Raw genomic sequence first — 24,229 nt, 5'->3', positions numbered from 1 at the left:
CTTGGAGGGTCCCCCAGCTTACCTTCTCCCCCGGAGAGCTTCCCAGGCCTACCTCCTGCCCAGGCAAGTCTCCAAGCCCACCTTCTTCCCTGGATGGGTCCTGGACCCACCTTCTCCCAGGACAGATCCCAGGCCCACTTTCTCTCCTGCAGGTTCCCAGCCCACCTTCTCCCTCGGAGGGGTTCCTGGCCCACCTGTCCCCCATAAGGGTCCTCAGACCCACCTTCTCCCAGTCAGGTCCCCGGCCCGCCTTCCCGCGGCGGGAGCGGCGGCCAGGCCGCAGGCGGAGGCGGCGCCACCCGGGGCGCTGACGTAGAGGCCGCTCGGCGGCCGGGGGTCCCTTCGGTGGGGCCGCGGCTCCCCGCCCGCCGCCCGCCGCCCGCCGCCCGCCGCCCCCGCGCGTCCATTCCCTTTTGTGTCCCGCACGCCGGCCCCGCGCACACTCGCGCCCTGCGCCCCGGGCCGGCGGGCGGCTCCCGGGCCTGCGCGCGCCCCGCTTTGTGTGGACGCGCCGCGGGTACGCGCGGGCTGTCGTGCTCCCCCGGCCCGTCCCCGGCCCCGGCCCCGGCCCCGGCCCGCCCGGCCCCCGCCCGGCCCGGCCCGCCCGGCCCGACCCGGAGCGCAGCGCGGGCGGCGGGCGGGCGGGCGGCGAGAACATGGCGACGGTGCCGGTGTACTGCGTCTGCCGGCTGCCCTACGACGTTACCCGCTTCATGATCGAGTGCGACGCCTGCAAGGACTGGTTCCACGGCAGGTGAGCGTGGCCGGCCCGGGTCGCCGCCCGGCCCCGGCCCCGGCTCGGCCCGGCCCGTGCGCCTCGCAGGCCCGGCCCCGCGGCCGCGCGCCCTTTTGTGCCCCGGGCGGGGGCCAGGCCTGTGGGCGCCCCTCGCCGCCGCGCACAAAGCGGGCCGGGGGCCGGCGGGCCGGGCTGGGAGTTGGGGCACCGGCGGCCTGGCGCCTGACCGCGGGGCGCAGGCCGGCTCCGAGGCCCAGGCCGGCCGCCGCCTCCCCCGCGAAGTTGCAGGAACTTTCCCCGCGCGGCCCGGGGAGGCGCGAGCGGCGGCTCGGACGCCGGCGGGGCTGGGCGGACGCGGGCCCGGGGAGGGGGCGGCTGGCGCGCCCACCCAGCGCTGCGGCCAGAGCTCCCGGCCTCGTCTTCGCGGGCGGGACCCCTTCCCGGCTCCGCGGCCCCGGTTCCCGGCGGCCTGCTCGTCCCGGGGGAGTGGGTGACAGAATGGTGTCTGCGGGTGGGTGCTGTGGCTTAGCCGCCTCCTCGCTGGCCGGCACGTCCCCCCTCTCCCCTCTTCTCTGCTCCTGGCAGGGACACCCTGGTTTGACTTGAACCTTACGCTCTCTGAGGAAGATGGGTTTGGGAGGTGAAGCTTATCTCTTGCCCATGGCCATGACCTGGCCCTGCGCCTAGTTTTCAAAAGCTGAGGTCTCTTCCCACCCAGAAGTAAGTGGAGGGGGAGGAAGAGGAGGTGGCACTGCTGCCCAAACTGCTCCAACAGGTTTTCATGGGTTTGGGCCTCTGCAGCACCGGCCAGAGGCTGGCCAGGGCCCTGTGCCCTCCAAGGCCACTGAGAACAGGACTGGGGACAAGAGAGGGGTATGTGCCAGTGGGTGGTCCCTGATCCCCATGGCTGTGGGGTCTAGTCCTGCCAGTTCACAGGTGGGGAGCCTGGCAGCCAGATGTGACAGGACCTGTTCAGACTGGTCAGCGCCAGGCCCGAGTCCCTGTGACAGGGACCTGGCAAGGAGGGGGTGGGACTCTGTGAAGCAAGTACATCTACCGAACCCTCCTGGCCTCCCAGGCTGCCTTCCTTCCGGTGCCCAGGGCTGCAGAGGACCCTCCCCACCGCACGCCCCCAGCAGCAGAGCCTGGGGTGTGAACACTGGGCTGTGCACATCCACCAACTGGCATCCCCTCAAAGTTCCTAGCTGGACTAAGGGGGAGAGCTGCCATCTGAGCTCACATCCCCTCAGTTCCAGAGATGCTGAGAAGGTGGCCCTCAGTTCCCTGAGAGTGAAGGGCTTCTCCCCCTTCCTACCCCACCTAGACCTGCAGAGTTCCCAGGGTGCCCAGGTTCTGGGAGGTGTGAGGGCCTGGGAGGACCTTCGTCTGTCTGGCCAGGGCCCTGTCCACCTTGCTGGGAAGGGAAGGCCAGGTCTGAGCTCGATAGGGGATTGAGCTGGCGGCTGGCCTGAGGGGCTGGTGGCATTTGCTGGGTTGGCCTGGGCAGAGGCCGGGAGGAGGTGCATCCTGACACCTTAAAGGGGCTGTTTTTGGGAGGCCTTGTCTTCTTATTTCTAATTTCTCGTCTGAGGTCTTTCATTTGACCCCACAGGCAGAGATCATTTGATCAGCACAGATTTGTGTCCACCTATGTGGATGGCCCTGGGGTCAGAAAGGGCCTTTCCCCCTGCAGAGGGGCATATCTTCTTGACATCTATTAAGAATCACTTGCAGAAGGGAGCCCTGAGGCTGAAAAGCTAGCCTCAGGAGGTCCCTCCCCCTCCAACCACATGCAGGGCCCTGGCAGCCCTGGGCCAGGCCTCCTCCTAACAGAAAGGTGTGTGACATGATGCGTGTTTCCCAATCTCTAGATATTCCTGGGTGGCCCGCTGCTCTTTCTAGAGCCACTTACCATCTGTACTGTTGTTTACTTAGTATTCAACAGCTCAACTCACTTGTTAAAAGTTTGAATACTTTGTAACTTTTTATTTTGAAAGAATTTCAGACTTACAGAAGAGTTACCAAAATGGTGCAGTTTCCCTTCCCCCATCCTTCACCTCCACTGAAGTTCACATCTCACTAGATCATGCTGCTCACTAGATCATGCTGCTGGCATGGAAACTGAGGCAGAAACCATGGGCAGCATGTCATCCAGGCTACAGGCGCCAGCAGTTTATTTGACAGGCTTCTCCCTACTGTCCGTTTCTTGTTCCAGGACTCAGTGCTGTTCGCACTCATGTCTCCTTACCCTCTGGAACTTTAGTATCATTTGCCATAGGTAGTACCTGTTAAAATAAGCATACCTGTTAAAGTAACAGGCCCTGTCTTGCCCCCCACCCTGCTGTGATCTATCACACCTCTCCAGACTACCACATTTTGAGGGGATTGGAAGGGGGATTCTGATGTTACCCACATTCATGCCAGCAGAGCGTGCCAGCCGAGAACATAGTCGGGCAGCTCTTTTGTAGGGGCAGAGCCTGTTCCCAGGGTGCGATCCCCTCAGCACCCAAGCACCCCTCCCCATGTTCTCTGGGGAGGCCTCTCCGCTGGGTTGGACTACAAATACAGTCAGCCAGGAAGCCAGGAGTCCATGTTCCAGCTCCTCTTGGCAGTGGCTGGTCTCTCTTGAGTCGGGGCACCTTGTCAGCCCACCCAGCCATCACTGGCACGGCCTGGGCCTCACCTGGGAATTGGCTGTGACGAGGAAGAGATGGATTTTGCAGCCAGCCACCTTGTGAGCAAGTGTCTTGTCTGTTTGGTAGGGAAGTGTGGACCCATGTCGGCCTTGGGGACCTTCCTCGCCAATTAGGGTGCCACAAAGCCACTTGGGCCAAGCACTAGACAGCTTCTGTGTCTTCCGCCAGACCCCACGTGTCCCTCCGCCTTGCCCGTGTGAGGTGTCCAGTGCCTGTGGACCAGTCGCTCTACGAAATGACCCAGGTGGCTCATCTTGTCACATCCCAATGTGAAGAGGATCTGTCTCTGGGACATAGACATGATTCTGTGAAAGCAGCAAACATCCTACAGCTTCCAGGCCCTCTTTCAGTCACCTGTGCTATGGATCGGAAGGGTTTTTGGAGACCAGTCAGGAAAGTGGACTTTAAAAAGTTTGAAAGCTGAAGTTGCTGTGGAAGTCCTGCAGTGACAGCAGTTTCATTTATTCCTCAGTAAACACTTTTGGGCGCATGTTCTCTGTGGGGTGCCATACTGGCTGTGGGGTTCCTGGAATAACAAGGTAGATTCCTTGTCTCTATGGGGTTTCTTCTATGGGAGTCAAACATAGAACAGGAGGCCCAGGCCAGCCTGGGCAGCCTGTCAGAGTTGTGAGGAAGCATTGTGGAGCAGGAACGGACGGGGGCAAGGAGGCAGTGCAGGGGCAGCCTGCAGTGTGGCCAGGAGGCAGCAGCCATGTTGGAGGCTCTGATCAAAGGAGTGGGAGGAGGGGACAGGATTTGGCAGGGTCCCTTTGGCTGCTGTGGGGACAGTTGGTGACAAGGGCAGGGCAGGAGCCACTGTTCAGGTGAGAGGCGCTGTGTGGGAAGGGGGAGGGGGTACCGGGGTGGTGAGAAGGGGTCAGGTTCTGGCGTGGATCCCCTCCAATCCCTGTGAGCTCTTCATCTGTCTGGGTTCTGCCTGCCCTCCTTGCCAGGGCCCTTTCTCTGTGCCCATCGCCTCCGGGACTCATCGGCCTTTGTGAGCTCTCACCCCACCCAGCCTTAAGATTCTTGGGGCAGAGCCACAAGTAGAGGTCCTTGGCTCTCACGGGTGCCTGGCGACACAGTGGGGCTCATGGCCAGCTCTATTGGCCAGCGGAGCATGTGTGCACTTGGAGGGGAAGGAGGGCCCGCCAGGGGTCAAGCTTCAATGTTGCAGTCTGGGTGATTAGATCTGACAGTTAAATCCTAGAATCTGAGATTCCTAAATACAGGGGAAGGGCCATCCACAGGAAGATGGAGTGTGGCCTGTCTGACGTGTTTAGAGATAACAATCATTTTAAAATGAGAAATTCTTCCTGTGAATTTAACAAGTTCTGGAGGAGGCGGGGGAAGGCCAGCTCCCAGAGGCAGAGCAGAGGTGCCCTGTCCGCCGACTCTCCCCAGGTGAGGTGAGTCTCCTAAGGAGTCGCTTGGAGTTAGGCTCATTGGAATTGCCAGGGTGTTTGCTTTCATTGAAAATATTGGGCTGGAGATGTGCTTGTGTGAGCCTTTTCACTGCAACCCACATTTGCATGGCTCCAGTGGGTCCAGGTACACTGCTGGTGGCCTGAGTTTGGGCAGAGGTTTGGAGGTCTTGCCACAGGGCCGGGCCTTATTCCCAAAGAATGTGGAGATTTGCTGTTGGGAGTGAGTGTCAGTCAGAAAATAATGTGCCACATCGAAAGTACTGGAGGAATCTAACTCCTGAATTCCAGGTGTGGGGAAAGCAGAGTGGTCACTTGGCTTCTAAATGACCAGTGTGATTACAGTGCTGCCGGGCTTACCCTGGGGCTGGCCTTTATGGCCTCAGGGTTTGTTCACCATCATCCTCTATTGGTTTCCACAGTGCCCTCCTTGTCCTCCCACTTCCAGCAGAGAGGGGGCGCCCTGCCTCCTCACCGTCCACCCAGGTGCAGGGGCAGGGATTGCAGCAGCTCAAGTTGTTCTGGATCAAGGGCCTGAACAGATAGCAGGTACTGACATCCCTCTTTGTGCCCATGGTTTCACAATGCAACATGGATGGAAACAACCTGACCGCAGGAAGGTGGCATCCAGTGCCAGGTGAGGACAGGGCCCTCTGTGTCTCTGGTGGCCCCGGTGCCCACCAGCCTCGTGCTTAGATTTGTGTCTCCATCTTTGCACCTCTCCTCCTCTTGCCCCGCCATCATTCCCACACTGCTGCGTGCCATGGCTCTCAGCGTTTTGGCTTGGTGGGTGACCCTCACCGTGCACTCCAGAATGGTGCTTCGCTCTGTGTATTAAGAGTTTAGTGTCTGGCCCTGGCCGGGTGATTCAGCTGTTGGAGCATTGTCTTCATACACCAAAGGTTGAGGAAGAAGCAGGTTTGATTCTCATTCAGGGAACATACCTAGGTTGTGGGTTCAATTCCCAATCAGGGTTCATATGGGAGGCAACTGATTGATGTTATAGTTCTCTCTCACATCGATGTTTTTCTCTCTAAAATCAATAACAAACAAACAAATAAAAAACATATCCTTGGATGAGGAAAAAATAAGAATTTAGTGCCTGTTCACTTCCCCTCAAAGTGATGGGTCATCCATGAAAAAGCATAAAATTCCAATCAATGTCTGGCTTTGACCTCAGAACATAAAAATTGAAGGTCCTTGTGGTGTTTGTCCAGGCAAATGGAGAATGCAGCCTTTTATCTTTTTTAAAAAAATTGGGGTGAAATTCACATACCATGCAATTATCCATTTTAAAGTGCACAGTTTATGGCATTTAGTGCATTCAAAATGTTGTGCACCTATCTCCTCTATCTAGTTCCCAAACATTTTTATCACCCCAAACCCATTAAACAACAACTTTGCCTCCTCTTCCCCACAAACCTGGACAACAGCCGTTTTGTGTCCCTATGGACTTACCTATTCTGGACATTTCATATAAATGGAATCATATGTGTCTGGCTTCTTTTACTTAGTGTAATGTTTTTTTGGTTCGTCCATGTTGTAGCATGTATCAAAACTTCATTGATTTTTTTTTTTTTATGGTGGAATAATGCTGTATTGTGTGGGTAGACCGCAGTTTATGTATCCACTCACCTGTTGATGGACATTTGGGCTTTTTCCACCTATGGCTATTGTCAATAGTGCCGCTACGAACATTAGCGTACAAATATTTGTTTGAAGACCTGTTTTCAATTCTTTTAGGAATTGTTGGGTCATATGGTTATTCTATGTTTACCTTTTTGAGAAACCAACAAACTGTTTTCCACAGCAGCTGCACCCTTTTACAGTCTCACCACCAGTGTGGGAGTGATCTGCGTTCTCCTCACCAACACTGGTTATTTTCCATTGCTAACATTATAGCCATCCTGGTGGAGGTGCGGGGGCACCGCAGTGTGGTTTTGGTTTGCATTTCCCCGGTGGTTAATGATGTAGAGCATGCACTCATGGGCTTGTTGTCCATCTGTGTATCTTCTTTGGAGAAATGTCTATTGAAACACTTTGCCCATTTGTAAATTGGGTTATTTGTCTTTTTATTTTTGATTTGTAAATGTTCTTTATATATTCTGGACACTAGACTCTTATCAGGTACATGATTTGTAAATATTTTCCCATTTGTGGGCTGTTTTTTTCACTTTTGTGATAATGTCCATTGATGTATAAAAAGTTTTTAATTTTTCTTCTGCTGTTTATCCTTTTTTTAAAAATATTTTGTTGATTTTTTACAGAGAGGAAGGGAGAGGGATAAAGAGTTAGAAACATCGATGAGAGAGAAACATCGATCAGCTGCCTCCTGCACACCCCCTACTGGGGATGTACCCGCAACCAAGGTACATGCCCTTGACCGGAATCGAACCTGGGGCCTTTCAGTCCGCAGACCGACGCTCTATCCACTGAGCCAAACCAGTCAGGGCTGCTGTTTATCCTTTTGATGTAATATCTAAGAATCCATTGCCAAACCCAAGGTCATGAAGATTTACCCCTTTGCTTTTTTCTAAGAGTTTTATAGTTTTAGCTCTTATATTTAGTTGTTGTTGTTTTTTTTTTGAAATTTATTTTCAGTTAATTTTGTATGTGATTTGAGGTAGGGATTCAACTTCATTTATTTGCATGTGGATATCCAGTTGCCCCAGCACCATTTGTTGAAAAGAATTATATTTTCCTATGAAAGACTCATACAATAAAAACTATGGTGGCCTTGTTGAAAATCATTTTACCATATGCATGAGCTCTGGACTCTATTCCATTCCATTGGTCTATATGTCTCTACTTATGCCAGTACCACACTGTTTTCATTACTATAGCTTTGTAAGTTTTGAAATCAGGAATTGGGAGACCTCCGACTTTGTTCTTTTAAAAAAATATTGCTTTGGCTTTTCAGGGCTTCTTGCAATTTCCTGTAAAGTTGAGGATTGGCTTCTCCATTTCTGCAGAAAGAACTGTTGAATTTTGACAGGGATTGCATTGAAGAGTCCAGTGTAGACCATTTGGGGTAGTATTGACATGTTAACAATATCATGTCTTCTGATCCATGAGCAACGGATGTCTTCCCATTTATTTAGATTTAGGTCTTTGACTTTTTTCAGCAATGTTTTATAGTTTTTATTGTATGAGTCTTTCATTCCTTGGTTAAATTTATTCCTAGGTATTTTATTCCTTTGGATGCAATTTTAAGTGGGATCATTTTTGTAATTTCCTTTGTGGATTGTTTATTGCTGGCATATTAACCCTTTTAAAACACATCACCTTTTAACCTGTGGTGGCTGAATTTCCAGAACTAGACACGTGCAGGGCGCAGGTGTCCATGCACCTACTGGGGAGGGCACATGCGCAGCTGCTCGCTTGTGGGTGCCCTGTGACCAGAGCGTGTCTACATGCCTGGGGAAGGGTGCTGCTTTTCTTTTTAACCGCAAGTGTTTGCTGAGCCTTGCCTCTGTCACATCCCGGCTAGGCATTTTCCCTCCACATGTGGGGACTCCTTGTATTATATGTGGGTCTCTGTCTCCTTCACCTTGACCGCGGCAGATCAGGGACCACTGCTGGGTGTGCTGACATGGCCTCTGGCCTTCCCATTGCCCCTGAGAGCTTGGTGGGGGTGGGTTCAGATTGGGAGGACCAGCAAACTGAGGCCAGAGAGATCAGCTTGTGGAGGTTTACAGGGCAACGTGAGAGGCTGGGACTGTGGTGTGTCTATTCCAGAGCTCCCCTCCAGTGCCTCTTCATTGATGAGAGTGATAGGGGATGCCAGGAACCCTAGAGGGCAGGCTGGTCCTGGGGGACCCTGACTGCAGGATGGTCAGCTGTTCCCTTTGGGCAGCCTATGGCCTTGTACATGCATCCCAGACTGGCTTCCTCAATTGGGGTGCCATTTTCTGCTTCAAACAGGTGCAGAGTGAACCGTACACCCCATACACCATGGACTGGGCGCGTGTCCCACAGTGCCAGATAGAGGGGCAATGTGAATGTCTGGATGGGCCTCGGAGAGGTCTGAGCCCCATCAACGCTGACCCCTGGGTAGCCAGACTCAGCTCAGATCCCTGTCACTCGTCCACCCTTGCAGCCAGCAGTCCAGAGCAGCATATGAGTAGCCCATAGCCTGGCTATGTGAACTCTGCTACTTGAAGATCTTGTAACTTTGCAAATTTGCCCCTTGTTTTGCTTTACCTTTAGAAACCCTATTAAAGCAGAGTGTGGGTGCAAATCTCCAAGCAACTGGGCTGAGCAGGAAGGGCAATGAGAAAGTGGAACCTGAGTGTGTCCCAGCAGGACATGGGACACATCTCCTAGCTGACCTGCCTTTGCTGGAGAGATGACACCGATTTGGGGATTCAGGCCCCATGTTCCTGCAGGAGAGACTGAGGCCTGGGGTTCTGGTGCAGCATGACACGTGGCATCCTGACAAATTATAGAAACTGCAGGCAGATTCAGTCTGCCTCCCAAGTGAGCAAGGTTGGGGAGGGGCAGGTGGGGCTTCCTAAGAGCTTCCCAGACCTCGTGGGGAGAGGGACCCTTTGGCCATTAGTGCTTGTGGAATAATTCCCAGAGCTTCCACACAGGCATTCGCTGTACATCTGTATACAGCTGCTGGGATAGGTGCTCCAAAACCTACTTCTGATTTAAAGCAACTATTTCTCTATCCGGAATATCTTTCGGCTCTATGAGCAACACAGGGGTGCATGTTGGACAGGAGGTGGGTTCTCCCTAAACTTCCTTCTGCTTACGTTTCTGAAACTTGGAGGATTAGTTGCCATTAGTGCTTGTGGAGTCTCTTTCCTGGCATGCAGAACAACTCCAGCTAACCTCTGCCATGCTGTTTTGGAGTTGCAGCTCATAAAAAGAGGAGGGGCGTTTCCTGCCGCTCCTTTGCACCCAGTGCAGGCACTTGCTACCTGTCACTGCCTCCTCTTTTCTCATCAGCTCCCAGGGGCACTGGACCTGCCTCTTAGAAGAGGAGAATCTCTCTGGGAGAGGGCCAGCAGCTGGCCTGGGTCACCCGCTGATAAGTGGTCCCTGGGGCTTTGCTCAGACCTGGGGAACTCCCTGCCCGCCACAGCCATAGTGAGCAGCCATGACGGTTTTGTGCGGTTCCTGTTGTGGTTGCAAACTGTGTTCACATTCGAATTCAACGTGTCTGGGAACCCCAGTCTCAGAAGGCCAGGGCATTGCACATAGGCTGCAGTGGGAGTCATGAGGTTGGCATCTCGCCTGCCAAGTGAGGGAGTCTGTCTAGCTTAGCACCTTAGGGTTCAGGGCTCCGAGGAAGACACTGGGTCCCTGCACCACTGGGTAGCACATGCCAGTGTCCGGCCCCGCAGGCAGTGCTGGGCACCCTCATGGCTGGGGCAGCAGGGTGGTGGTCACAGGTGACTCAGAGTGCAGGGCAGGTGCGGTGGGAACCTGGGCTGTAGGCCTGGAGTGGGAGTTCCCATTTTATCCTCAATGCTGCATCCAGACAGGGGTGCGGCAGTCTGCAGTTTACCAAGTTATCTCAGAGTGCTGTGTGCCCCATATGAGGGGGCAGGATGGAGAGAGACCAGAGACCAGCTAGGGACCCTGGGGGGGGGGCGGGGTCTGGAGACGAACAGAATGTCTGGCACTCCACCTTGCCTGCCCCCTGGGAAGGTCAGAGTCAGCCATATGTTGCTCTTGCCCTGAGCTCCACCGTGCTGCTGGAGGGTGGCAGTATCACCTGCTGTTTGGCCTCGAGGTTCCCAGGGCCCATGTCGTCATGGTGACTCCCTGATCCCGTTTTGTATAGCTGGCCCTGGTCTGCTCCTAGCGCCCCTGGGCCCCTCCCTGCCAGTATCCCTGCCACCTACCTACTGTGCAGGGATCAGGTATTTGTGTTTCGGTTCTGGCCCCAGACAAGGAGGTGAGTGTGAGGCAGTGTGCGAGGCAGTGTGCAATCACGCATCTAGGGCTGAGCCACATCTCCTCACTCCCCTGAGCTGCAACTGGGTGCAGGACTAGGGCTCTGAGAACCTTTTACTTGGCTTCCTGCCTCAAAAGACAGCGAGAAATGCCTCTGTCCTAAGCCCAGATCTGCCCAGTGTGTGCTCCCCCCCACCCCGACTCCCACAGCCCCCTGGCCCCAACTCCCTGAGCTCTCTGTGGAGCCCTGCAGGCAGTGCTGGCAGTGACCAAGGGGGTTCAGTCCAGAAGTCCCTCTGGTCATTGCAGGGGGGGCGGGGAGGGTAAGGAGAGACCCTGGAGCAGGCAGCTGTGAAGCTGCTCTCCCATGCCCGACTCCGAGCACCAGTCCCACACCTCCACGTCCTTCTCCAGCTCTCCAGGGCCGTAGCGTTCCTTTCCTCTCTGTGGATGCCATGTTTCTCGGGAATAGAAGTGGGCAATGGTGGGACCAGAGAGCATGTGAGGTTCTGCTCCTGCTGATCCTCGGCAGCTGCCCCTGCCTCAGGTATGAAGGAACCTGGTGCTGGGTTAAAGCTTGGAGGAGGCAGGCAAATTTCAGTTCAGTTTCAGAAATAACTTTAATAATTGAAACTGGCCCCAAACCAGGCACATCAGGGGAACTAATATGCATTTAGATCGGGGTTTCTCAGCCGGACTCTGTGGACACTGAGGCTGGGGCTTCTGCTGGCTAGGGTGGAAGCTCCGCCCACTGATCCAGGAGCATGTGTTACGCTGTCCACTCTGGCCTCTGCCCTCCAGGTGCACTGTGGGAGCAGGATGTGCAAGGGGGATGTCCCGGGGAGCATTTGATCCAAGCCCCTCTTTCACAAACAGGAAATGGAGGCTGTACACCAGTGTGCTCTCTCAGCCTGGTGCCCTTTGCAAACCCGGAGGTTCCCTACAGAAGGACTGGACCCTCAGAGTGTGGCCTGGTTGCCCATCTGCAGGGAGGGCTGTGGCCAGCTGGACTCGTGGTTCTGGGGAAAGGAGGAGGAGGCCTGAGGCCTGTCCGAGTGCAGGCCTGCACGGTCACCCTGCTGGGGCCCTTCCCTGCTGGCCTATTTGTGTTTTCCATGGGGCCACTGTGTCATCCTGGGGCCTAGCCAGCTCTCAGAGGTCCCAAGGCATGCTTCCCCATTGAAACTATGGGTCCGGAGCCAGCCCATCAGCCTCCCGTTGGTCACTGGAGACCTAAGGAGCCACAAAGCTGGCCAGGTTGTCTCCAGGCTCACACATCACTCCTGACACTCCAGGATTTCAGGAATTAGGTCTTAAACTCCCAGGGATCCCTGAGCAGACAGCCCCTGTGCTGGAGCCTCTGTCCCAGTGGATGCAGGAGGATGTACCTGTGTGTCTGCTCCTAGGGAGGTGCAGACACTTCTGGCACTGGCCTGTCAGTGTGACGGGCATGCACCGCTAGCTAGTGAAGGAGAAGGCTCTTGGTGAAGTCACCCAGCGACACTTGGCAGTCTGCCCTTCTTACTCACTGCTTGGCAAGAGAATCCTTCCAGGCCCTTCTGGAAGTGTCCCTCTTCAGGGTGGAGCTTATGGATGTGGCATAATGCTGCACTCTCCGGTATCTGTCAGTGAGTATCCCTCGGGTGGATGGAGGGCCCTGGTGCTCCCTGTGGTTGAGGTCTGTGTGCCCCTCATTTTGTCCCCTTTCGGCTCTGTGAGCCGTGGGTTCCGATATGGGGGTGGGACACTGGTGCTCAGGGCAGCTCAGCTTGTGCCTTCTTAGCCTCATGGCCCCAGTAGCCCTTGGAGTTGGGGACCCATCAGAAGGTGCTCGCCCCAGGGACCACATGCTGCTCCTGCTCCAGGTCCCACACCCTGCAGCTCAGTGTCTAGGGCAGGGCTCAGCGAGAGCCCGTCCCAGTTTCCATATCCTAATCTTTGCTTTTCTTGTCCTTCTGGGCAGGGGAGGCAAAGAACAGATCATAGGATGCTCCAGTGGGACAGGACCTTGGAGAGCACCGTCCCTCCTTCTCCAGGTGCCCCCTCTGTGGAAAGCGACCAACCTTTCTCTCTATGGCTGCCCCCAGGTTGATGTCCTCAGGGGTGTGGTGGAGCCTGTGGACAGAAGCCTCACCTCCATTGATCTAGAGTCAGTATTTCTGTTTATATGACCTTGGACTGCATTTGCTCTTGGGTCATATTTTTCTTCCCAGTGATTTTGTGAGTCTCTTGGGATTTTTATTCCAGGGGGAAGGCTGTAATTCCCAGAGCTTCCACACAGGCATTCGCTGTACATCTGTATACAGCTGCTGGGATAGATGCTCTGAAACCTGCTTCTGATTTAAAGCAACTATTTCTCTATCAGGAATATATGTTAAAAAAAACCAGTGGAACAGGTATAAAAACATAGAAAGAGACATTTAACCATTTACTTACTATACCAAGGATTCTGGACTCTTAGATGATAGAGTTAAGGGAATGATTAAGTAAATTATGATTACTCACACAATAGAGAATTATGCAGTGACCAACAATGATGTTTACAGCCAGGTTTTAGTGATAAGTGAAAATGTTTGTTATAAAATTGAATGGGGAAAAGGCAAGATTCAGCATTATTTATATAGCATGATAGCTAGTATTAACTAGTTGAGACAGAAAACGTCCTAGAAGGAAAGATGCCAGCGTGTTAAAAGGGCTAGAGAGTTTTTCTTTTCCTACTGCTTTTGTACTTTCTGTACTTTCCATCTTGTTTTTCAGGAGCATAAAATTACGTTTATAATAAAAAGTAATATTGTCAGAGTACAGAGGCCATCCAGTCCAGCCTCCCATTGCACAGGCTTGTGGACTGTGGATTTTATAGACGCTATGGCTGAGCTGCTCCCACTCACATTCATCAGGGACAGGAAGGGGATGTCCACTTTCAGACCCCTTGCTCTAAAGGCTGGGGTGGGGTGTCTTTGCCCTTCTGGCATCCCCCTTCTGATGTGACCCCCAGTAATGCACGTTAGCCTGGCCTGCAGCCTGTCTGCTGAGAAGGGGCCCCTCTGCACCCATGGCCAGAGCTACCCTGAAGGTCCCTGTGCAGGTATAGTTTTAAGCCCCTATGGCTCTGCCCTGTCAGCGCCCCCTCCCCTCCTTTGGGGTCACCCTAGGGGTGGGTGCCTCAGGCTGATGGGCTGGGATGGAGCCACCACTGCACTAAGAGGAACAGCCGAATCCCCATGACCATTTCCCAGAGCAGCAGAACTGTCTTGCCACCAGGTGCTCTCATGACCAAGCATCGCATCCTGTGTAGGGACCCAGGTGCACAGCCAGCTTTGGAGGGCACCACAGGCTTATGAGCCAAGTTCCCTCCAGTGTGTCCTGACTTTTCCTACTGTAGACTGACAGCTGAACTAGTTACTGCTCTCCACAGGAGGGGAGAACATGTGGGGCCTCTTGCCACAGAATGTGTGGTTTGCAAGGCTGAAGGGGATCTGACCCCAGTGGGGTCCTTGGAGAGAGCCAGGCGGACACCAGCCTTACCAGACAGGCTGAGGCACGGACCAGCATGGGTTAGTTCCAGTCTGAGATGTCAAACACTGTCGATTGGAGTTCTCCTGCAGGAGCCTTCAAGCCATTGCTTCTAGATCCTGAATGATTACTCATAGACATTCTGATACGTACAGATACTAAGTTATTATTTACAGATGCTCCACCTGAAGGGAGAGAGTGGGGCAAGCTAAGGCCAGCATATGGGGAGCCACTTGCAATTGGATCTACTTTGGGAACAACAGTAAAGAATTCTGAAAATATAAGGTGACCCTTGAGAAATTTAGGGTTTTGTGTCACAGAAATTATTTTCTGAGCACATTCGTAGTGTGACAATGCCCATTCTAGAATGCCCTGGGAACACTGTGTCTGTATGTGCACACGCCCTGTCTGAGCGTGCCAGGTGCACCTTGTGCTGCACGAGGATGCACGTGGCTGCAGATGCAGCATCGGACACACGTGCTTTACACTGCGTGTCTCCCTGGCTGGCTGCACCATATAGGTGTGTGTCCAAAGAGGCCCTGTTCTTTTCTTTTTCTTACACAATTGACAAGATTGAGTTTTGTTTTTACAGCTTTATTGAAGTACAATTGACAGATGAAATTGTAATGTGTGTGAAGTGTACATCGTGATCATTTGATGTCTTTGTGCATTGTGGAAGGATGCCCACCGTCACGCTCATCAGCTCACATGCTCACCCTTTTCTTTGGTGGGGACGCTGAACTCATGCTGTCTTGGTAGTCTTGAAGTACCCAGTATATAATATAATGTTGTGAACTCTAGTCCTCATGCTGTCCATCAGATCCTCAGACCTTACTTGTCTTATAGCTGAAAGTTTGTGCCTCCCCCACCCCTCCCCACTTCCCTACAAAGATGCCTTGTTCTTGGTGGACCTGGGGCTCCTACAAGGTATTCCATCAAACAAAAGATCCATGTCCTGAGGTTGACCCAGTTTCTCGCCTTTACCGAGCATTGTACTGGCTTGGTTTTATCTCCGCCTCACAGGACTGGTCCTGTGAGTATTTGCGAGTTGGTGGCTAACCTGTTGGAGTGGTCGTGTGCAGGGTGGCCAGCAGGAATGCAGATTTTCCCAGTTGCTCATTTACCGACCATCCAACCTCTTGGGCAAGCTGCACCCCTGGCTCCCTGTTCCTGAACCTTCTGTTTAGCAGGGCTCCTCCTCCTCTGTTTTCTGGGTCTGGGGTCATCCCTGAGATTGCTAGAGGGTACTTGAAGCCTAGGTCAAGCGGATGGCTGTCCTGGTGGGCAACTTCGGACAACGGTGTCACGGAGGTTTCCTTGTTTCTATCAGGACCCTGTGCCCTGAACAAAGCGGGGGGCGGGGGGGCAGTTGCAGTTAGTACCTGCTGGAAACCTGCCCCCGTTTTGGCACCTCCTGTAGCTCGGGTCACTGAGTGCTGCACTTCCGCCCGCTGCAGCCTTAGCTGCTCATCCACTTGGGTGGGAGGTCTGTTGCCTCTGGTGACTACCAACCTGGGGGCCCAGGAGAAGTCCAGATGCCACTAAGGTGACAGGAAAGCCTGACTCACCCGGGCTCCTGTTGATCCCAATAAGTGAAATAAGTTGTGCCCCTGGTTACATGACTACCCTGAATGTGACCCTGTGTTTGCGGAGATGGGGGTGGTGGGGCTGTCAACTTCCTTGTCTCCAGACCTTGAGCCCTGTCCCACTGGAAAGGCTCTGGGGCAGGGCCCGGGTATTGGGGGACAGGCAGTCAGCAGGGTGTGCAGGGGCTGGACTGAGTTTCCATGAGGGGCAGTGCTGGACAGGAAAACTAGAAGCAGCAGAGCCATCTGTCCCAGCCCTCCCAACTGTCGCCTCACTGCTGGATGAGGGTCCTGGTGTCCTGACACCTCCTGGGTGGGGGCCCACTGCCCTGCGGACCGTGAGAAGGCCCAGGAGGCTAGCCCAGGAGGTTGGGAGAGGGTCCTCCTGGTTGGGGAAAGGGGGTGGGGAGGGCCTTCCAGGATGGGTGGCTCCACAGTGGACAAGGGTCTTGGCTTTCCAGGTGGCTGTTCTCAGTGCTCAGGTCATTTCTGTCCCTGAAAACAGCACCCCTGGTGCTGGCCAGGCGGCTGGGTCTCTGCCCCAGGACTGGCTTTGGCCCCAGGCCTCAGGAAGTACAGTCCTGTGGTGTGTGGTGCATGTGTGTTCATGTATGTAGTATATATGGTACAGTCCTTCCTGAGAGGGTTCCCCTGAGGGTGTGTGCCGTGGAGCACGTCTGGGGGGACCAGCTACCAGGATCCCAGGAGAGAGTCCGGCACAGCAGTCCTCACGCCGGGAACTCGAAACCCTCTCCAGGGGGACGCAGGAGGGCATTTTCCTGAGAAGCTGAATCCGCTTTGTCCTGTTGGCTCCACCTCGCCCCCACAGCCTGGGTCTGACCCAGACCCCATCTTTCCCATGTGTTTGCCCTTGGAAATGGTTTTGTTGTTCATGTTCTTCATAAGTGATTTCATTTACACCAGTTGTTCTGCAGCCTGTTTCTTCCCTTTAACACAGGCCTCAGTGAGCCCACCCTTTACACACCTCGTTGTCATGGGGTGGGGTGTGCTGGCCATCCCTCTGTGGGCGTGGGGGCAGTTCAGACACCCAGCCTCATACACCCTGCAGAGGCTCCTGAGGGTGCTTCCAGGGCACTCGAGGGGCTGGGGCTGTGCTCAGGGTTAGTCCGGCACGTTCACCTGACAGTGGCAGGGCAGGAGGGATCAGGTAGCACTGGCTTGGCCTGAGAGTGGACGTGCACCCACCAGAGCAGGCTGGCACCACCACATTGTGATGCCACCAGCCCCCATGACCCTGGTCAGCCCCTCCACTCTGGCAACTCAAGTAGTGGGACCCCAGTAGACCAAGGAGGGGTTTTAAACAAATTCCAAATGGGCGATGGTGGAGATGGCGCAAGAAGGCGGTGGGGTGCTGGAGGTTGGAAGCAGCAATTTCCTCCCTCCCTCCCTCCCTCCCTTCCTTCTTTCCTTCCTTATTTCCTGGGCATGTGCCCTTGACTGGAATCGAACCCGGGACCCTTCAGTCCGCAGGCTGATGCTCTATTCACTGAGCCAAACCGGCTAGGGTAGAAGCAGCGATTTTACAAAACCAAGAGAAGGGTGTGCTATATTCTGAAATGGGAGCCAGGGCCAGTGAATAGCCGTGGGTGACGTGGATACCCCCAGGGACACTTGGTGACCATACCTGCATTTCACTTTTCCTGGACTGGCCTAAGGCATGTGATGTCATAGCTGGGACAGAGCGTCCAGTCCCTCATTCCACACACGTGGGGAGTCAGAGCCAGAAGAGGACTTAGAGATGCAGGGAGGGTACCAGGTAAAAATAGTTTGAATTTCTGTTTATCTGAAATTAAAATTTAACTTGGTATTTTTATTTGTTAACTCTGACCACCCTCGGTGCACACCAGCCCTGTATCTTTGTCGATAAGATGTCACAAAGGTGGGACTTCCAGGCCCCAGACTTCTCGGAGGCGGGGGCGGGGGGCGGGGGCGGTATCTGGCTGTTGGGAAGTTCTGTGCCACTGAGCTTGGTCCAGACTGCTTTTTATGAGAGAACCCTGCAGTGTTTGTGTGTATGTAGTGTGTGGTGCACGTGTAGTGTGAATGTGTGTGTGTGTTTGTGTGTGTGTGTGTGCAATAATAAAAGTGTAATATGCAAATTAGACCAGACAGCCAAATGACCTTCTGGACATCCTTCCGGATGAAGCCAGGGCTGCGAGGGCCTGCACCCTCTCCAATCCGGGACCCCTCGGGGGATGTCCAACTGTCATGCCAGTTTAGGTGCGATCCCTGTGGGATCGGACCTAAACTGGCAGTTGGACATCCCTCTCACAATCCAGGACCACTGGCTCCTAACCACTCACTTGCCTGCCTGCCTAATGCCCCCAATTGCCCTCCCCTGCTGACCTGGTTGCCACAAACTGCCCTCCCCTGCCAGCCTGATCTTGCCCCTAACTGCCTCTGCCTCAGCCCTCACTACCATGGCTTTGTCCAGAAGGAAGTTGGAATTCCAGAAGATGGCCGGTCGACTCGGTCTAACTAGCATATTACCCTTTTATTGTATAGACTAGAGGCCCATTGCACGATATTCGTGCAAAAATAGGCCTTCCTTCCCTTGGCTTCACTCCCAGCTGCCCAGGGCTGCCCGGGAGCTGGCACGTCCCCGCTCCTACTGGGAGCCGGCACATCCCTGCTCCCCGGCCGCCTGGGAGCCAGCAAGTCCCTGCTCCCCGGCCGCCCAGAGCTGGCAAGTGGGCAAGTCCTCACTCCCCGGCCACCCAGGAGCTAGCACCTCCACGCTCCCGGGCCGCCCGGAGCCGGCAAGTCCTCGCTTCTGTCTGGAGCACCACTCCAGTAGCTCCCTCCACCGCCCCCCTTCCCCTCATAGCAGGCTTCAAGCCACTGTGCCCTGCATATGCAAATTAACCTCCATCTTTGTTGGGTTAATTTGCATACTCACTCTGATTGGCTGTGGGTGTAGCGGAGTAATGGTTAATTTGCATGTTTCTCTTTTATTAGGTAAGACTAGAGACCCAGTGCACCAAATTCGTGCACGGAGGGGGGTGGTGTGTCCCTCAGCCCAGCCTGCACCCTCTCCAATCTGGGATCCCTCTCACAATCCAGGACTGCTGGCTCCCAACTGCTCGCCTGCCTGCCTTTCTGATTGCCCCTAACCACTTCTGCCTGCCAGCCTGATCATCCCCTAACCACTACCCTGCCAGCCTGATTGATGCCTAACTGCTCCCCTGCCAGCCCGATTCCCCCTAATTGCCCTCCCCTGCCGGCCTGGTCACCCCTAACTGCCCTACCCTGCCAACCTGGTCGCCCCCAACTGCCCTCCTCTGCCAACCCAGTCACCCCTAACTTCCCTCCCCTGCCAACCTCATTGCCCCTAACTGCTCTCCCCTGCTGCTCTGGTCCCCCCCCCCCGCAACTGCCCTCCCCTGCAGGCCTGGGTCCCCCCAAACTGCCCTCCCCTGCAGGCCTGGTCCCCCCCCCCAACTGCTCTCCCCTGCAGGCCTGGGTCCCCCCCCAACTGCCCTTCCCTGCAGGCCTGGTCGCCCCCAACTTCCCTCCTCTGCCAGCCTGGTCACCCCTAACTGCCCTCCCCTGCAGGCTTGATCACCCCCAACTGCCTTCCCTTGCAGGCCTGATCCCTCCCAACTGCCCTCCCCTGCTGGCCTGTTCACCCACAGCTGCCCTCCCTTGCAGGCCTGGTCCCTCCCAACTGCCCTCCCCTGCTGGCCATCTTGTGGCAGCCATCTTGTGTCCACATGGGGGCAGCCATCTTGTGTGTTGGAGTGATTGTCAATTTGCATATTACTCTTTTATTAGATAGGATAGATTATATAGGATAGGATTGCTTAAATGGGGGGTGAGGGGAGCCGTTTTCAGCAGGAGGAGATGTTCTTGGCAGACAAAAATACATAACCTCTATATCTGGACTGATAGCCAGCCATATGCACTATACTGCCAAATGGATTATTAAAAAATTGAACCACTTCCTTACACCTTACACCAAACAGCTGTTGCCCTTAAAACCCCTCCTCAGCCCCCACCTTAGGTTCTGCCTTTGCAGTTCACCCAGATTAGGTTCTGATTGGTCAGTTTCTATGCCAGTCAGTGTCAAAAGCTCTGCCTCCTAGGCAGCCATTGGCTCCTCACAGTTCACCCAGATTTGGTTCTGATTGGTCAGTTTCTATGGCAGTCAGTGTTAAAAGCTCCACCTCCTAGGCAGCCATTGGCTCCTCTGGGAAATCCAGAATGGCCCCACCTTCACATTAGTGCCAGCCTTTCAGTCACGCCCCCAGTCCACTACCGGGTGTATCTCTGGCTGCTCTGAGAAGTGGCACCTCAGGTCTGTGCTCGTGGCAATTTTGAATTCTCATCCCTGACCTAACCTTCTTACAGTGTGAGCTCCGTGAAGACAAGCATTTGTCTTGCTCATTCTTAGTTCACTCATAGACTTTACCTGTGTCTATGCATCTATGCTAGTACCGCATGGTGACTGGTCAAATGGTCGTTTCGGTCATCACGGCCACTGCCTTTTTATATATATATAGACTAGAGGCTTGATGCATGAAATTTGTTCAAGGGGCTCAGCTCTCGCAGCTGCGGCGGCTTGCCTCAGTCCTCACAGCCGCAGCAGCAGCCTTGGCCCTCGCAGCCCTGGCTTCATCTGGAAAGATGTCCAGAAGGTCATTTGGCTGTCCGGTCTAATTTGCATATTACACTTTTATTATTATAGATTAATTTCAGGTGTATAGCACAGTGATTAGACTTTTATATAATTTACAAAGTGACTCCCCCAATAGGTCTTTCACTCACCTGACAGCATATATAGTTATTAAGATACTTCTGATTATATTCCCTACACTGTAATTTACATCCCCATGACTATTCTGTAACTGCCAATTTTTACTTTTTAATCCCTTCACCTTTTTCACCCAGTCCCCCAAACCCCTTCCCATCTGGCAACCATCTATTTATTCATTCTATCTATGCGTTTTTTTCTATTTTGTTTGTTTATTTTGTTTTATAGATTCCACACTAAGTGAAATCATATGGTAGCTGTCTTGCTCTATCTGACTTATCTCATTTAGCATAATACCCTTTAGGTCCATTTATGTTGTCACAAATAGTGAGATTTCATTCTTTTTTATTACTGAGTAAAATTCCATTGTCTATACCACATCTTCTTATCCAATCCTTTCTCAATTAGAGCATTTAATCCATTTATATTTAAGGTAATATATAGTTATATAGAGATATGTGTAATCCATTTACATTTAAAGTAATCTATAGGTATGTAGTTACTGCCATTTTATGAATTGTTTTTTGATTGTTTTTATAGTTCTTCCCCATTGCTTACTAGAGGCCTGATGTAAGAAATTTGTGCAAGAGTAGGCCTTCCTTTCCCCGGCTGCTGGCATCGGCTTCCCTCTGGCTGCTGGCAGGCACCCAGGAACTGGGTTCCCCTCACAGCCCCGGCTTCGTCTGGAAGGATGGAAGGACATCCGGAAGGACGTCCACTCTAATTAGCATATTATGCTTTTATTATTATAGATTATTATTATAGATTGCATTAGTGTAGTACATTTGTTACAATTCATGAGCTAATATTGATACATTATTATTAACTAAAGTCCATAGTTTACATTAGAGTCACTCTTGGTGTTGTGCACTCCTTGAGTTTGGACAAATGTATAATGACATGCTTCCTTCCATCATTATATCATACAAAATTGTTTCACTGCCTGTATCCTAGGTGATCCTTCCCTACAACCCCTAGCAACCACTGATCTTTTCTGTCTCCATAGTTTTGGCTTTTTCAGAATGTCATAGAGTTAAAATTGTATAGCACATAGCATTTCCAAGCTGACTTTTTTCACTTAGGAGTATGCATTTCAGGTATCTTCATATAGCTCATTTCTTTATAGCACTAAATAATATTCCATTATCTGGATGTATGACAAATGATCCATTCACCCACTGAAGGATATCTTGGTGGTTTTCATGTTTGGCAATCTATATATGTAAATGCTAAGTGTCCTTCCCACCATCCGACCGGTCACTATGATGCGCACTGACCACCAGGGGGCAGACACTCAACGCAGGAGCTGCCGAGCTGCAGTGACCTGGCAGCGGCAGTTCTCAGGTGACACACCCCGAAACCAGAGAGGAGGGAGCCCGATTCCCCACAGGGCCGCGCGATTCCACCTTCGGCCGTGGGTTATGTTGTTGCTGGGTCACTGTTGGCCTGAATCTGGTTTACTGCACACTTGCCTTTGCGTTCCACATCCTGTACGACAGCAACTTTGCAGAGTGCCCTCTTGCACTCTGGGGCCCCTCGGGGGATGTCAGAGAGTTGGTTTCAGCCCTGTCTCTGCAGGCCAGGCCAAGGGACCTCACCTGCCAGAGGGACCCCACTCACTCCACCGTGGCGCTGCCCCAGGTGTGGCCAGCTGGGGAGGGACCGCGGAGGTTGGCAACAGGACGTGTCCAGCCTGTCTCGCCCAGTCCTGCCCCGCCGGCCACCTTCTAATTAATTTCCTTTCGATGTGCACGAATTCGTGCACCGGGGCACTAGTTCTGAATAAAGCTGCTGTAGATATCCAGGTTTTTGTGTAGTCAGTCAAAGTTTTCAACTCATTTGAGCAAATACCAAGAAGTGCAATATCTGGATCACATATTTAGATAAATTCAATTTTGTAAGGTACTGCCAGTTGTCTTCCAGAGTGACTGTACCATTTTGCATTCCCACCAGCAGTGTATGGGAGTTCCTTATTGTTCCACATGCTCACCAGCATTTGGTGGTGTCAGTGTTCCAGGTTTTTTGCCATTCTAATAGATGCATGTGGCACTTCACTGTTGTTTAAATTTGCATTTCCCTGATTACGTAAGATGTGGAATATCTTTTCACATGTTTATTTGACGTCTGCATATCTTCTTTGGTGAGGTATCTGTTAGGTCTTTAGCCTATTTTATAATTGAGTTGTTGGTTTTCTTATTGTTGGGTTTTTAAGAGTTCTTTGTATATATTTGGATACTAATCATTTATCAAATATATGTTTTGTAAAGGTTTCCTATGTGGCTTATCTTCTATTCTCTTTAAAATGTCTTTTGAAGAGAAGTTTTTAATTTTAATGAAGTCCAGTTTTACCATTTTTTTTTTAGAATCTTGCTTTTGGTATTGTATCTAAAAAGTCATAGCCAAACCAAAGTCATCTAGAGTTTCTTGTGTGTCATCCTCTTGCAGATTTATAGTTTTGCATTTTACATTTAGGTTTATGATCCTTTTTTTGCATGTAGACGTCCAGATGTTCCAGCACCTTTTGTTGAAAAGATTGTCTCTCTCCACTGTATTGCCTTTGCTTCTTCATCAAAGACCAGTTGATCATATTTATGTGACTTTATTTCTGGGCCTTCTGTTCTGTTCCATTGATCTATACGTCTGTTCTTTTGCCCGTACCACTATATGTCTTGATTACTGTGGTTTTGTAGTAAGTCTTCAAGTCAGGTAATGTGAGTCCTCCAGTTTTGTTCTTCTCCTTCAATATCAAATAGGCTGTTCTGGGCCTTTTTGCATTTCCATGTAAACTTTAGAATCAGTTTGTCAGTGTCCACAAAATAACTTAATGAGATTTTTATTGGAATTTCATTGAATGTAGAAATCAAATTGGGAAGAACTGCCATCTTGACAATATTGACTCTATCTATGAATATAAACTATTTCTCCATTTATTTAGTTCTCTGATTTTGTTCATCAGAATTTTGTAGTTTGCCTCTTATAGATCTTGTATATATTTTGTTAGATTTGTACCTAAGTATTTCATTTTGGGGGATGCTAATGTAAAAGTTATTGTGTTTTTAATTTCAAATGCTGATTGTTAATTGCTGGTATATAGGATAGCAGTTTGCTTTTGTATATCAACCTTGTATCCCATAACCTTGTTATAATCACCTGTAACTCCAGGAGGTACTTGGCTGATTACTTGGGATTTTCTACATAGATGATTATGTCATCTGCAAACAAAGACAGTGTTATTTCTTTCTCCCCAGTTTGCATATCTTTTATTTCCTTTTCTTGTCTTATTTCATGAGCTAGGACTTCCTGTACATTCCTGATGTTAAATAGGAATAATGATAGTGAATGTCCTTGCCTTGTTCCTGATCTTAGGGGAAAAAACATCTAGTTTTTCATACTAAGTATATGTTAACTGATGGTTTTTATAGTTTTTTATCAAGTAGAAGTTCCCCTCTATTTCTAGTTTGCTGTGAATTTTTATCATAAAGGAATGTTGGATTTTGTCAAATACTTTTTCTGCATCTATTGTTATGAGCATATGATTTATTTTCTTTAGCCTCTGTGTGTATGGTGATTTACATTAATAATTTTTGAAT

General features: G+C 52.0%; 1 protein-coding gene across 1 annotated transcript in view; it reads left to right on the top strand.

Annotated features, from left to right (window-relative positions):
* The first annotated feature begins 571 nt into the window (after positions 1-571).
* PHF2 (PHD finger protein 2) overlaps positions 572-24,229 on the top strand; it is an 89,104-nt gene continuing 65,446 nt past the window's right edge. Inside the window, exon 1 of the mRNA XM_080669310.1 lies at positions 572-754. Within this exon, the coding sequence (XP_080525436.1) occupies positions 657-754 (98 nt within the window). The 5' untranslated portion in view covers positions 572-656. The remainder of the gene's footprint in view (positions 755-24,229) is intronic.

Source organism: Plecotus auritus (genome assembly GCF_963455305.1).
Source record: "Plecotus auritus genome assembly, chromosome: 5".
Taxonomy (NCBI): domain Eukaryota; kingdom Metazoa; phylum Chordata; class Mammalia; order Chiroptera; family Vespertilionidae; genus Plecotus; species Plecotus auritus.
This window is presented reverse-complemented; position numbering and strand designations above follow the sequence as displayed.